This window comes from Phaseolus vulgaris, chromosome 9 (genome assembly GCF_000499845.2).
Source record: "Phaseolus vulgaris cultivar G19833 chromosome 9, P. vulgaris v2.0, whole genome shotgun sequence".
NCBI classification, from domain to species: domain Eukaryota; kingdom Viridiplantae; phylum Streptophyta; class Magnoliopsida; order Fabales; family Fabaceae; genus Phaseolus; species Phaseolus vulgaris.
In genome coordinates, this window is record NC_023751.2 from 23,624,897 (window position 1) to 23,640,866 (window position 15,970).

General features: G+C 32.4%; 1 protein-coding gene across 1 annotated transcript; it reads right to left on the minus strand.

Annotated features, from left to right (window-relative positions):
- Positions 1–6,183: 6,183 nt before the first annotated feature.
- Positions 6,184–9,333, minus strand: LOC137822846 (putative pentatricopeptide repeat-containing protein At5g08490). Its single transcript, XM_068627852.1, has one exon. The coding sequence runs from the start codon at positions 8,984–8,986 to the stop codon at positions 6,359–6,361; it is 2,628 nt and encodes an 875-aa protein (XP_068483953.1). The 5' UTR covers positions 8,987–9,333; the 3' UTR covers positions 6,184–6,358.
- Between the last annotated feature and the right edge of the window lie 6,637 nt (positions 9,334–15,970).

The following is a 15,970-nucleotide window of genomic DNA, read 5'->3' on the forward strand; positions in this document are numbered from 1 at the left end:
ATAAGGACATTTTAGTCTTTGCATAACATTGTAGGGGTGCGGGAAGAAAAATGTAGGGGTGCAGGAAGAAACTGCCTTAGAATAAGGTAGCATGAACCATCTAAAGTTACATTTGGACTTCTTTAAGCCCAATGTGAACCTTAGGCGTGCCAAAGAGGATGCACACATAAGGAGGATGAAATTACATCACATGGGAGAAGGCATGGAGTGTGTGACTAGCCACATGACACACTCTCGCTGGCTCTTCTATATATCTAGTGTTTTAGTTTGAGTATGAATTTTTTTTTATTTTGACTCTTTTTTAGGACTGACTCTAGCACTATAAATAAGTGTGTTAGCCTAATGTAAAATTCAACTTATTAGTGATAGTGTTATGGTGTTTTCAGCCCAAACACTTGACTAAGCTCTCTCTTTAGGGTAGTCTCCTAAATAACATCCCCTAGACTCTTTCCTAGTAAATTGACCCAACCTTTTCACTAGCCATTTCCACTCTCCACTTTAACCTCTCAATAGATATCTTCACTTCCTCCAAGCTTTCACATCAATTCCTCCATTTCAATCCGTTCAAAATCAAGAAACTACACAAAGTTAGAAAAAGAAGGCCATCATTCGGTATTGAGAGCCTTGGTTATGAGATAAGTATTCTTCTTTATCTTAAATTTTGTTCTTCTTTTTTCCGTGTTGTTTCTATAATTTTTTACATGTCTTGAAATTGTTTTGAGTTCTTTCCACTAATTATATTGATGCATTGTCTTTTACATTCGGTTTAAACTTATTGCTCTTACATGAACCTTCATGTATGAGCTTCTATGATTTCTATTGAGTTTAATTGTGTGTTCTTTTACTTTTCTTGAGTTTTAATTCACTTTTTTTTCATTGATTCATCATCTAATTGTTTTATTTTAATTTTAAGATCCATTCCATGTCGTCTTAAGTTATGTTAGTCATTTATATGTCACAAATTTCTAGTTTAACTAATTGATTTGTTGTTTAGAGTATTGCAATGAATATATTGTGTCATATGTGTTGTTTGAGTGATTTTCCTTTTCAATTTTGAGTTCAATTATTTTTAGTAGATCATTAGTGATCATATTTAGAGTTAGGTTTCCATGGTGTCTTGTTGTATTGTTTAGATTTTTATTTGCTGAAAAACTGAGTACTTTAGCACTAGATTGTAAATTTTGTTAAAAAAAAATACGTCATATTTTCAAGTGCAGGTTTGGAATTGAATACTTCAATATGTTATTGATGTTTTGTTAAAAAGGCACATCCTAATTCAAAGTTGAAAGAAATGATAAATCAAAAGAACCATGACATTGAAAATGAAACTTGAAAATTTTGTGTTTGCTCTCGGTCTGGAAATTATTTTGAGTTTTCCAGTGGTGATTTTGTCCAAATTTTGTTACATCCAATTCATATTTTAAGTTAACAAGCTAAGAAAAAAAATCAAGGTTGAATTCATTGTAGAATTTCTTTTAATAAATTGAGAAGTACTGCTACCAAAAATACTCTAGAATTTGTTTGTTACTTTTTGTTTTGTATTCTATTCTAGTGTCTGTCTTAGCTAAATCTTTTTGGTGTGCCTACTTTCTTCGCTTGCTTTAATTTCATTATTTTCTTAATTCCTGATACTTTTTGTGTTTGTCTCCTCTCTACTTCTTTGAGTTCTCCTTTCAAATTAGTTTTTCTTGCTTTGATACTTCTTAACTTTTTTTGAAGTGGATTCAAATTTCTTGGTGGAATTGCTTGTGGGTTGTGAAGCTTATTGACTAGGTAGCATCCTAAGAGAAGGCGGTGCAATTATAAGGAAGAACACCCTAAGGAGAGGCAACAAGTGCAAGGGAAACAAAAGAGGGAAACACTAAAGAGATAAGAGCTTGAAGAGTTTCATCATTTTGTTGTTCTTTTCATTTGTTTTGTAAACGACCATTTTCAAAATTTGGGTGTCTTGGAAGATAATTTATTGTTCTTCCATCCCCTAAAGGGTTTTCTTTAATTACTTGTTAGCTAGAATGTTTATAACTTGAATGTGTCTTGAAGGTTCACAAGTGCCAACAAGTCTCACTTTAGGATTCGCCTGGTTTAATTTTGTGCATTTCAATTCTAGTGGTTTGTTAAATTTTTATTTAATTCATTTTCTTGTGTTTTAAGTATTTTCAATTAAAGGAACTTTGAAGTGCATTTGGATAAGATCTGGCTAGGAAAGACTTGGTACTTAAGTGATCCACACTGATGCATCTCGCTTTCCTTGGAACTTACCTTATGAGTTAAGCTTATTTACCTTCTTTGAAAAATCTTATAATACAAACTTAAGATGTTCAGGTATACTTCTAACGATAGAGTAAGTAACTTAGGTTATTTATAGAAATGTTGCAAACTTTTAGATGCTAAACTAAGTAAAAGAAAAGAAGAAATTTTAAAAATAAGAGATGTCAAACTTGCCAATCTTGAAGAGAAACTTAGAATCATAAGGCAAGAAGAGGAGAAACTAGACACACACAAAAATAAAAGATAGAAAACATTCACAAAAGAGTAGAAGAAATTCCACTCCGTACATTACATTGGGGGATATAGAGGCAAAAAAATGGTAGTCTTAGTTTGAATGAACAGTATCAACCTTCCCTTATAACGCATAAAAAAGAAGAAAAGCCTAGTCCAGTGTTTCCATGTTAAGATTGTCTATCTTTGTTCTCTTCTTGATCAACCTAGTACATCCCATCGAGAGAATCTTTTTCAAAATTATTACCTAACTTGTTCTCTTATTGTGGATAGTAAATCATGTTATAATCTTTGTGGTACAAGTTAGATCAAATGTTAAACTTAACTACCAATTCTCATTCTAAACTTTATAAACTTCCTTGGATTCTTAAAGATGAGAATATGGTAGTTAAGCAACAAGTGAAAGTAAAGCATTCCATAGGATACTATGAGGAAAAGGTTTTATATGATATAATGTCAATGGAATCTTGTGATATTTTGTTAGAATGACATTGACAATTTGATCGTGAAACCATTCATGAAGGTCGTACTAATAAAATAACTTTTACTCACAAGAAATTTAAGACATGTGTTGAGTTGCAAACAGAAATTGAGAAATTTCTAGAAATATGGCAACCACATAGGACAAAAAAACAAATAAATAAAAACAAAATTGATTCTAGAGTTAACTTCTATCATTTATTTCATAAGAAGCACATAAATTTTAGAACAAATTTGTTTCTTAATTATGTCTTGAAGAACCTTGTTCTTCTTGACTTTTATATATATGTGCCATTTGATTTGTTTGATATTTATTTTAGATAGGTGTTTGATCCAACACGAAAACCATAAATTTTAGGAAATAATAAGGTTTTATCCTGAAACAACAATGTAGATTTGAGCATAGGTCCTTCTCAAGAGGGAGAGGATGATGAAAACCGTCCAACCACAAACATCCATAGAATAAGGAGGTTGAAAACCTAAAGTGTGTTTATGAACTTACTTGCAAATATGAGTCTAATTGGGCTTTTATTTATCTTTGTAGGCCCAATCAAGAGGACAACTTTAGGATGAATCAATGTACAAAACATATCCAAGAAGACCTCCAAGTCATCAAAACATCAACTAGAGCCTTGGTTAAAAAAACACAAGAAGACTGAGTTTCAGCCAACTTCAGAGGAGATAAGTCAACATCATTTTGATTCAAGCTTTAGTTTTAGTTTAAATAATTGTATAAAGTAGTTTAGGATTTTCATAGGCCATGTATTGAGCCTAGTGGCATAGAATAATTGAGTCATGTATTTGGGCTAAATAGTGTAGGTTTTGGACCTTGTACAAGAGTAGAATAGTATTATAGTAAGGTAGCATGAGTCATCTAGGGTTACATTTGGGCTTCCTTAAGCCCAATGTAAATCATAAACATCCCAAGGGGGTTGCACACACAAGGAGCACTGAATTACCATGTGTTTCACATGGAAGAAGGCATGAGGGTGTGACTAGACACATGACACACTCTCATTGACTCTTATAGATCAAGGGTTTTAGTTTGAATTTGAAGTTTTGAATTTTGACTCTCTTTTGGGCTGACCCTACCACTATAAATAAGTGTGTTAGCCTCATGTAAAATTCAACTTATCATTGATAGTGTTATGCTACCAATTTTCAGCCCAAACACTTGTGTAAGCTCTCTTTCTCTAGGATAGTCTCCTAAATAGTCTTTCCTAGACTCTTTCCTAGTGAATGGGCTCAACCTTTCACTAGGGGTTTCCACTCTCCAGTTCAAGCTCTCGGCCTATATCTTCACTTCCTCCAAGCTTTTGCATCAATTCCTCTAGTCCAATCCGTTCAAAATCAGGAAACTACACAAAGCTAGAAGGAAAAGACCATCATTTGATAATTTAAATTTTTATATTAAATAATTTAAAAATACAAACATTGATTTTTTTTTTATTTCGATATTAGAAGAGGTATGAAAGAAGTAGGGTAGGTAGTGAGAGGTGATAAATATGTTTTATTTACACATTTACAATTTTATTATAAGTTGAAAACACTTGCAATATACTTTATTTTCAATTTTTAAATCATTTCCTTTTAAAAGTAATAAATTTGGTTCAATATACATATTTACTTTAATTTTGTATTTTTAGCTTATCTGACTTTTGCTCACTATTTCAACCATAACTTTTTTTCTTTAGTTATTATTTTTGGTTGATTGTAGTTGCATTGGATACATTTCTAGGGTTTCAAAATGAACATATTGTTTGTTGAATTTAAAGTTCTCTATTAATTTATATGATTTTTATAAGGCGAATTCAATTTTCTTTGTTTTAGTTTACATTTTATGTAATTATGCTTATGTACCTAATCAAATTTCACATTTAGACTCATTGTACTCTAAAAGATAAAAAAAAATATCATTCCTTTAATTTTAGGAACTGTCACTTCATCTCAATTACTCTCTTCTCTCAACTTTTCTGAATTTTGTTTGGTGTTCTTCAGATCTAATTCTTGATAATGAATTCACGGAATCAAGATCAAACAAGTCGAATAGGGTTTTGTGTCAATCATTTAAAGCTCTGAATTTGCATTTCTCTTCTCTAATTTCAATTTTTGCACTTCTTACAATTTTCATTTCTGATTTTAGGGATCTAATTAGAAACCGATTGAATGTTGATTTGATAATTAAATAAAGATTAGATTGAATGATATTTTGATTTGATTTGTGTGGCGTATTTGATAAATTGGATCAGTTAATTATTCAAACTTGAATATAAATTTGTACACAATTGTGATAGGATGAATTGTTTGGTTATTGAATCTTTAATTTGACTTTTCATCTTCTCTTAACATCTTCATTTTTAATTCTATTGTGTTTTTCAAAAAAATTCTATATTTCTAAATCTCTAAATCCCTAATTTTAATTATATGGGAAAAATATTTTAAAGATTGAATAGAATATGGATGTATTACAATCGCCTTATATTGTGTTCTATATTACAAATTTTAGATAAAACTTAGTATTTCTTATTTTAAGAAGAACATTGAACATCAAGAGGCGAGGAGATATGGGAGAGAGGAAGAAAGCATGGAAGACATGAAACAGAAAAGAAGAAAAAAAAAAGATGAGAGAGAGAGAGGGACAAAGAGTCAAGAGACAAGGGGAGAGGAGAAAAGAATGAGAATGAAGAAACCAAGAGAAAAGAAAGAGGAAAGGAGATATCTAGAGAAGAGAGTGGGAAAGAAAGGAGAGAGATATTTACCTGACTTGTTGTCAATTCCCACCAAACTCCAGAAAATTTCTTTCTTTCTTCAATGAAGAAAATAAGCTTGGACGAAAATAACAAGGAAAATTTGGAAAACAAAAGCAAAAAAACTCAAGTCGGAGCAATTTACCTGATTTTTACTGAAGATCCTGCCATTTTATGGGAAAGCTTGCTGAAGAGGGAAAGGCAAATATGATACAAATGTGATAAGAATTCATCCAACATAGCTTAAATTGCTTCAAGAGCAACACAGAAGCGTCTTCAAGTTCCTTCACCAATGAATTGATTTTTCCTGCCCAAATCACCTGAGAAATTTCACTCATACGTATTTGTTGTTCATCAAATGTGGACCAACTGAAACCATGTTTCTCACCGAGACAAACTGGATCCAAACACATAGATATATCTTTCCCTCTTAACCAGGTTATTGGCAATTAGGCATGAAGTGTTTTGAACTGCAAATATAAGCCGTGTGATAATCTGAGTATACATACTAATTAAGTAATTAACAGTGAACACGTTATCACTTCATATTCAGTAATCATAAATATTTGTTCAATGAAATAATTTATCTGTTACTAATTAGTTTACTCTACTCAGTTAATAAAGGAGTATTTTTAAGCTAAAAACTCCACGGGTTCTTTAACTTGTTGATCCAATGTGTGTAGGGTACTGTAAATAATGCTTCTTTGGGGGTGGGAACAGTCTCCAGCCACAAAAATGTTATTTGATCTCTCTACTTCGATCCAGCTGCATCCAGCTGGCTTTTTCAAATCTTTGTTCCTCATCATTTTTCTCACTTCCATCACCCCATCCCATCTACCATCCGCTGCGAACAAATTGGATAGTACAATGTAGTTTCCTATATTGTTAGCTTCAATTTTGAAGAGTTGGTTTGCTACAATACGGCCCAACTCTACCTCATGGTGGGTTTTACAGGCACCAAGCAATGTCCCCCAAAGATTAGCATTAGCTTCAATTGGCAAACTGGTCACAAGAGAGTATGCTTCACTAATGCGGCCACCTCGAGCTAGGAGATCCACCACACAAGCATACTGTACCAAAGTTGGTTTCATACCATGAAGTTTCTCTATTGAATAAAATATGTTCAATCCGTCATCTACTCGGCCAGCATGACTGCAAGCAGATAATATGGAAGTAAATATAATATGATCTGGCTGGATTCCCAACTTCAGCATATGAGAAAATATCCAAAGTGCTTCTTCACTCATGCCATGCATAGCATACCCACCAATCATAGCAGTAAACATAACCAGATCCTTATCAGCACTCAATTGAAATATCTTATATGCATGACCTATGAGGCCACATTTGGCATATGCATCTAAGAGGGCAACTTCGAGGTGGAGATCCTTTAAAAATGACCGAATAATATATCCATGGCACTGGCTCAGCAAGGGTACTGATGCCATTTGTGTGCAGACTGGAAGGAGGCTCATGATAGTCGCCGTATCAGGCTTCATCCCTCGAGCTTGTAATGCATAAAAAAATCTAAGGGCTTGTTCAGGACAATCATTTTCTGCATATACCCGAATCATAAGATTCCATGTGGTAAGGTCAGTTTCTGTCATCCCACTAAATATCATGTTTGCATCACTATGTGATCCTAAATCCACATAACCAGATATTAGTGAATTGCATGTGACCAGATTCCTTTTTTCTGATAGATTCTGAAACATTTTGTTAGCATACTCCATGTTTCCACATTTGGAATATGCATCAAGTATTGCATTCTCAACTGTTAGTGTAGTATCACTTAATAAAGACCCAGTTCTAATTGAATAGTTATGTATTTCTTTAACCTTTTTTACTCTCAAAAGAGAGGCACAAAATCGGATTATGGTCAGCATTGTAACTGAATCAGGTCTAATTCCGAGTTTAAACATCCAATGTAACAAGTTGATAAATTTTGAATGATGCCTCTTCTCTCCAAAGGCATCAAAAATAGAATTCCACGAAATCAAATCTTTCCTGGGGATCATGGAAAAAGTATGATATGCTTCTTCTGAATAGCCGCATTTTCCATAGAAACTAACTAAAGCATTTCCAACAGCAGTATCATAAAAAAGAAAAGGATGTCTAAAAATATACGCGTGGATTTCTTTCCCCAACTGCAAATTTTTCAACTGTGCACAAACTGGAAGTATGCTGACCATGGTCACAGAATCTGGCAATAACGTCTCTAGAGATACTAAATTACCAAACAGATGCAGTGCTTTTAACCATTCACCATTTGATGTATACCCTGCAACAAGAGCATTCCACGTGACCAAGTCCCTTGAATCCATTGTCCAAAACAAAGCTTCTGCTTCCCTCATTTGCCCAACTTTTAAGTAGAAGCTAATCAAAGCATTACAGACAGAAATATCAGCTGATAATTCAGGCCACTGCTGCACATAAGAGTGGATCTGCCTTCCACAACGGTATGCAACACTCTTATCAAATGAAGCACAAACAGGCAGAATATTTGCAACAGTCGCATCATTCGGCTGCATAGGTCCTTTCAACATTGAACTGAACAACAAAAATGCATCCTCCACTAACCCATTCTCAGCCAAGCCCGCAATCATTGCATTCCACGAAACAACATCTTTGTGAACAATATCATCAAAGACAGCATGTGCATCAGGAGACACCAGCCCACACTTTGCATACATTGACACAAGAGCATTTCCACCGAGGGTGTCTTGTTCGAAACCAGACTTGATAACATAAGCATGCACACACAGTCCAGCATCGAGGTCCCCCAAACGAGCAAAAGCAGGAAGGACAGTAGCAACAGAAATAGAATTTGGTATTGCATCCCCACTGGAAAGCATCATCTTAAACACCCTCATCACATCAGAATCACATTTGTTGGACCCAGAAAAGCCAGACAAGACAATATTCCAAGAAACAGAGTCACGGTGATTGAGCTGAGAAAACAGCTTGAGGCAATCATCAAGCATGCCGCATTTGGCATACATGTTGAGCAACCCTTTATTGGTAACCTGACAAAAAACATGACCTTGTTTAACAACATAACTATGCAGAGCTCTACCCAATTTGGGAGCCAAAAGGGCAGAACAAGACTTGAGAATGGCAGCGATGACAGTGTGATCAGGTTTGAAAGCTTCATAACCCTTTAAGCAGAGGTGGAAAAGAGACAAGGCTTCGCTGTGTTTTGCATCTAAACACAAGCTCCGAACGATGGAACCCCATGTCCTGAAATCCCGTCCAAGCATAGTTTATTGTTAGACTACCGTGTGAAAATTAAATGATGTGGTCCAAGCTACGAAAAGCTCAACATCTGAGCTTTCTAGTTCTTCCTTCTTGTACAAAAACAGAAGGGAAATAGTGTTTGCTGACATTTTCACAAACAGGGGACGTGCAATGTGAAAGGTGGCAGTGATGAATTCAAGGAAGATTCTGGCCGAATTTCTGCGTACGCCTAACTCATTAATCGCCGCCGTTTATGACGGCTACTTCGCCGGGAAAGTGATCGCCGGCGGTACCACCGGAATGGACTGAATTTTCTTTACTTAAATAAGAAGTGAGAAGCGAAGAACAGTCTCACTCTATCCGACTAGTGCGCTCAATGTCATCTTTTATTATTAATTTTTCTAAAATCATAAATACACAATTTTGGACCTTTTATAACTCAATTATCATTATTTTCTATATATATTTTTATCACTTAAATTTTTTATTTTACTGCATTTATCGATTTACATTTTCAGTTTTCTTATTTTCTTATCAATCTATTAAATATAGAGTTTGAGATAATAATTAATGTAGCATATTTTAAATCTAAAAAATTGTAGATATAAAACTACTTAAAGATCAATAGTTGAGGGGATTGAAGATATTCAATTGAGAAAATTATAACCATCACAAGCCAATACAAGTCTCTCACCATAATGGATGGTCAAACCATGGAGGATATGTTTGGAAGAATGTAGGTTCTTCATGCAGAAACTATATTCTTATAAAGCTTTAACGGAACAAAGAAATTTTGATCGAGTTTCAACACTTTTAAATGGGTTCTTGTTCTTGTTCTTCTCTTCGAAACATGTCTTTATATAGTCTTGAAGAAAGTAGTTGTTGCATTTCTTTATTTGGCTACTAAGTTGCTTTGAACTTATTTGAATATCTGTTTTTTCTTCTCTATCGTCTATTGATTTGAACATTGAGAAGCATTAAGTGCATTTTATGCAACATCAATTGGTCTTCTCTTCTTCATGTAACCTTTATGATCGTTGGTAGTACTTATATTTCTTAGTAGCAAAACACCCTTTACGCCAAACAATGATAAAAGTGCATAACATATAGGACACATATCTAAGCTAGAATTGAATATTGCTTATGTTAGGATTGTTGGTGAGCAATGCAACTTTAGCTAAGACTACAAGAGATCTTAATTTTGAATTGTCTCGAGCATCATTCCTTTTGGTGACAAATGGTGAATACATTCCCTGCAATACAAACATAAGCCATGGGAATATTCTTTATAGTTACATTATCTTAGAATATATTCGCTCTTTTTGTCTAATCATCCTCAACATCTATCAAAATGAATGGAAAGTTTGCATGGTGCTATTATCGTTTATCAGACGAAGCACTTGCACTTGCACTATCTACTATTTTCTTTCAATGTCTATCAAATGCAGCTACATCATGATTAATGTTTTGTTAATTTGAGCACTTAGTCAAAATTATAATATTGTTGCAAATGCACTTTAAAACCTCCCTATCTTGATAGTTCTTAAAACAATAAAGTTTTAACATGAGATTTTTTAAAAACACAATAAAAAATCAAGTTTTCTCAACTAATTTACACAAAATATTTTCAATCAACATTTATATTGTTCAAAACATATAAGATTGATAGATAAAAAAAAGTACTCTGAACAATAGAGATGAATGTTGTGCGGCATCTTCTTTGACATCAACCTTAGGTTGTAGGATTTTTCAAAATTCGTAACTCATTAGTGGTAGATGCTCCTTTTGAGTTGTAGATTTTGACAAATATCTATAACTCATAAGTTGTAGAAGGTTATTATGCTCCTTTTAAGCTTAAGATTCTTCTTCTTTGTTGAAAGCTCCCTCTAAGCTTGTGAACTTTTTCTTCTCTTCTTGGAAGCCCTCTCTCAAACAGACATCATTTGTTGAACTTGTGCTAAGTTCATCTTCATCTTTAACAACCTTTCTTTTTCTCTTTAGGCTCCACTTTGATAAACATGATGCCTTCATTGTCTTTTGAGCATAAATTCATCTTTCTCCATCTTGTTAAGATGTTAGATGGTTCAATCACTGTTAAATAGTCTAATACCCCACTAGATGGTCTTATGATAAGAGAGTTTAAGGTTTTAATGATAACAAATATTATAAGATGTGTTAATGATATAACAAAGCTTCTTGGACTGCAAATGTTAAAGCATAATTGTTAGACATTCTACAATATTAACCTATTAGATGATCTTACATTGTTAAACCTGTTAGAAGACCTTATTGTACTACTACATGTTAGACAATCTAATAGAGTTGAACATGTTAGATAGTCTCATAGAGTTGAACATCTTAGACAGTCTCACTAGGTTAAACTCGGTAGAAGGTCTCACTAAAGTTCAACATGTTAAATAATCTCATACAAAATGCGCTAGACAGTCTCGTCTTCGTCTTCGCGTTAGATGGTCTAACCATTAAGGATTCTTCTAAACTTAATCCTTATGATTTAATTATGCTTTTTAATTTATTATCAATCATTTATGAAACTTATAATGAGAGTAATTAATCGTTTTGATCAAATAATTGTCCAACTTCTTAATTATCTTATTCTAGAAAGTTTTTGAAATTTGATTATGAAGAGGATTTTTTGAAGTGAAGTTATTTACATTTTTAATTATGTTTATATCAAATAATCTAACTTAAGACTTTGTTATGAATCAACATTTTGAAATTATACAAATTATAGAAGGTTTTCAAAAAAAACGCAAATGTAAACATGAAGTTTTGAAAATAAAAGGATTTTTTACTACAAAGATTCAAGATTATGTTTCTATCAAATGAAATCAAAGTAAATGTTTGTTATAGTTCAACCTTTTAAATTTATACAGAAAGGGAAAGTTTTGGAAAAAAAATACTAATAAACTTTTTTCTAAAATAGAAGCTTTTAAGAATTAATGATTATGATCTTAATCTCTTTGATGTTGCTTAATGCTAATTGACTTGTTTTGGTTACGTTTTACTTCAACCACATTTTAATTATCTCCAAAAGTAGTCTAAATGTTTGATGCGAAAAATATTTCAAAGCAAAAGTTTCCTTATGGAGTGTTTAATGCCAAAACGAAGAATTTACATTGCGAAATTAGTGGAGTCTTCAAGTCTGGCAGATTCAAGCTTCAACGTTCATATTTTTTAAGGTCATATAAAGGATTCAAAGTGAAGAATACTACAACAACAATTAGAAAATCACTTTGTATTGAAAGAATTTAAATACTCAAAGTTCATATCTATTATACATAAAACATTTAGTCATTTGGGTTGTGTGCAAAACTTGTAAACCCTTCATGTAGTGAAGCATACACAATGAGCTTACTTGATAATTTCTTTGAGAGTTTTTTTCCTTGTATCTTGAGAGATCTTAGTCTCAAGGGAAGATGAAGACTCTTGGGGAGGTTTGTGTACTCGTTGTACCAGTAGAGATTTGTGTGCTCAGATAACCTAGAGAGGTTGATGTACTCATTTGTAATCCTTTGATATTAGTGAAACCTCTTAAGCAGTTTGCTTAAGGGAGAACTAGATGTACCCCAAGAGTTAGGTGAACCAATATAGAACTTTGTTTTGCTTTTCTTTTCTCTTAGCCTGTTAAACGTTGTGTGTTTTGTGTGGTGTTTTCACAATTTAATTCAGACTCCATTCAACCTGTCATTCTGGAGCTAGTTGTTCTTATACATCTATCTTCTCTTCTTAAGACAATTTTTCTCTATTTTCTCCCCCCGTTTTAGCCAAGATCAATAAATGGATGGTATCCTTTGCTTCTCGATAAAACACCATACGACATGTGAATAAACCTTAACAATATATCATTCATACATTTTCAATAAAATGTCATTCATGAGAAAGAAAATTTTAAACCCTAACATGAAAAACCGTAATTTATGAACAAACAAAACAAAACCTACCAAGATTTCACAAATCACGTTTCTAATGAGCACAACTAAAGAACATACAAATCGCACTTCCAACCACAACAACAAACACAAAATTGCGAATAATCAATATTAAGAGAAAAACACAAAGAATTTCATCTAAAGAGTAGAACTTTAAAACATTTTCTTTCAGAAAAAAAATAGTCACTCCTCCAAATAAAACGACATAAAAAATTATAATATTTTAAAGTAAAATGCACAAAACGATGAACAATCACATGGATGTTACATTATAATCCACTTTAGATTCGAAACTCATTTACCACGTAAAAAAAACACTTTAACAAATATGATGATTTACATAACTTTAATAAAGTTCATCAAATAAATATAAAGTTTAAATAATGCGAAAAATCACTGTTTTTTTTGTTCAAAATAGTTTAATAGAAAACATATGGAATCTATATTTTTATTATGTTGATTGATGGAATGAGTAAAACACGATTATTATAATAAATAATATAAGTATGGTAAAGATTAAAATATTTACAACTTGTGTAAAAAAAAAAGGTAATAATAACGTTGAATAAAATATTTAGAATTAAAGTAAAAATAAAATATAGAAAAGTTAAAATATATTATTTTAAAAAGTTACTTGTAGTAATGTGAAAAAAAACCATCACAAGTTATTTTAAAAGCATTTTTACTAAATACTACTATAAGAATAAACATTTTTATTATTATTTTATTTTATGCAATGCATAAGATAAATATTTAATTTTTCTATAATTAAAAATCATAATAAATATATATTTATGAATATATAAATTATATAATAAATAAAAATTTACAATAGATAAACTGTCACTACAAGAAAATGATGAAATAGAAACCAATTTTTAGAGACCAAAATAATTAGTTGCAATAGTGATCCTGCCTGTTGACCAAAACGCTGGAGCTTTGCCTCGTCAAACTTAGATCGACGTATGCACTGTGTTTGCCTCCGTCCTTCGCCGCGATCCACCTCAAGAACCTGCAAAAGACGAAACGGCGCCGCTGCAGCCGATCGCACTCCAACGCCCAAGTCAGTGACTGAACCACCAATTACTAAGAGTAACACTCAAGAACTCTAAGGAACCGTGAACCAGTTCTCTCTCAGTATACTCAATAACTCGCAAGCGTAAAGAAGACAATCTGAACGTGCGTACCTCAGAAGTTCGTTGGAAACTCTTATATACCTGGACACTTTCTCTCTCCTGGCAGTTACACATCTGGACACGTGCCTCGCATCCAGCTGTACACGTGCCATCATCTGGAGCATCCTTGACTTGGGCGCTACTTCTGACTCTCCTTTGGCTAAGTTACTTATGCACGATACTACTCAGTGCATAGTTGTCTTGGAGCGCGATCTCTTCTGGATTGGCGAGTTAAGGTGCCTTCGTACACACCTTCCCTGTGGTCTCGCCGACCGCCTTCATGATCTGCACCACCTGTTTCACTGTGTATGCTCAAGCAAGCCGTCCCCCGACCTCATCCTCTGGCCAGCTGGGAAATGTCTATCTGCCTTCATCTCCGGCGATGTCCTTGTTTCGGCGATCTCTAATCACTTGGTCGCCTGGGTTTACATCTGGCGACTTCATCTTTAACCCGGTGACCGTCGGTTCTGGTGTACTGGAGATCGGAGCATGCCAACTTAATAACTGGCGACTACGCAAACCCCCGACCTCCTTCTCTTCTGCTAACCAGGTGTCCCATCCAACACGCCTATATAATAGCTCGACGCCACGTCATTACTCCCGACTACCAGGGCGGTACAAATAGTAACTAAATTAGAGACCATTTTGGAAACTAAAACAAAAATTGGTTTCTAAATTAGTTTCTATTATTTTCTATTATTGTTAAATAGTTTCTAAATTGGTATCTAATTAGCAACCAAGGTTTTAGAGACTAAATTTAGAAACTAAATAATTGGTAGATAAAACATTGGTTGCTAATTAGATACCAATTTAGAAACTATTTAACAATAATAGAAAATAATAGAAACTAATTTAGAAACCAATTTTTGTTTTAGTTTCCAAAATGGTCTCTAATTTAGTTACTATTGCAACTAATTATTTTGGTCTCTAAAAATTGGTTTCTATTTCATCATTTTCTTGTAGTGTGTATCTTAGATTTACCATGTGTAATTTATATTGTCATGCAAAATTAATTTAATTTTTAATTTAATTTTTAAAATTTAATTTAGAATTAAAGACAAAAATGTATATTAAAAGAGATAAGTGATTGAAAGAATACTTTAAAAATTTCGTATTGAAAACATTTTTATTAGAAAACATTTTCAAAATATTATGATAAAAAACAATTATTCTTATTTATATACATGGTAAAAATTAGAAATAGAATGTGCCACGTATTTGTAATCCAGGTATTTCATAGTTAAAGTTTTTTTCTTCTAATAAAAATCAATATTCTCTTTAAGATGGATAGTTCCTTTTTGCATACCTTTTTGATAAGATGTGATATTGAAATCTTAATTTAAGTTCAAACACAAACGTGTATATTTTAAGCACTATTGTCAAATACTCACAATTAATATTTCAGTTTATATTAGCTAATTTTACATTCACAATAAAAATTATCAAATATTCATTATTTGTAAATTAATTATATACCAAGTTAAATATTTTTTACTCATATGCATAATAACTATTAGTATTTTACAAATTCCATTAATTAAGTTTTGTGCATTCGGTTATCATATTATCATTTTTTTTAACAATTTAATATAGTTGACATGTCATAAAAATAATTAAAAATGTCATTTAATATTAGTTTTATTATAATTATAATTTTTTATTTTTTAACATATCACGTATATTTAATTGATTGATAAAATATAAAAAAATGAAAAATATTTTAGAAAAATATATATAAACCATTGGATGATGATTTTTTATGCTATATAACATTGAATGATAAATTTTCTAATTAAGTGAATAAATTTTCTATAAAAGAAATAATTTAAAATACAATGTTTTTTATGTTGTTATATATTTAGCTCAGCTGGTTAGTGTAACT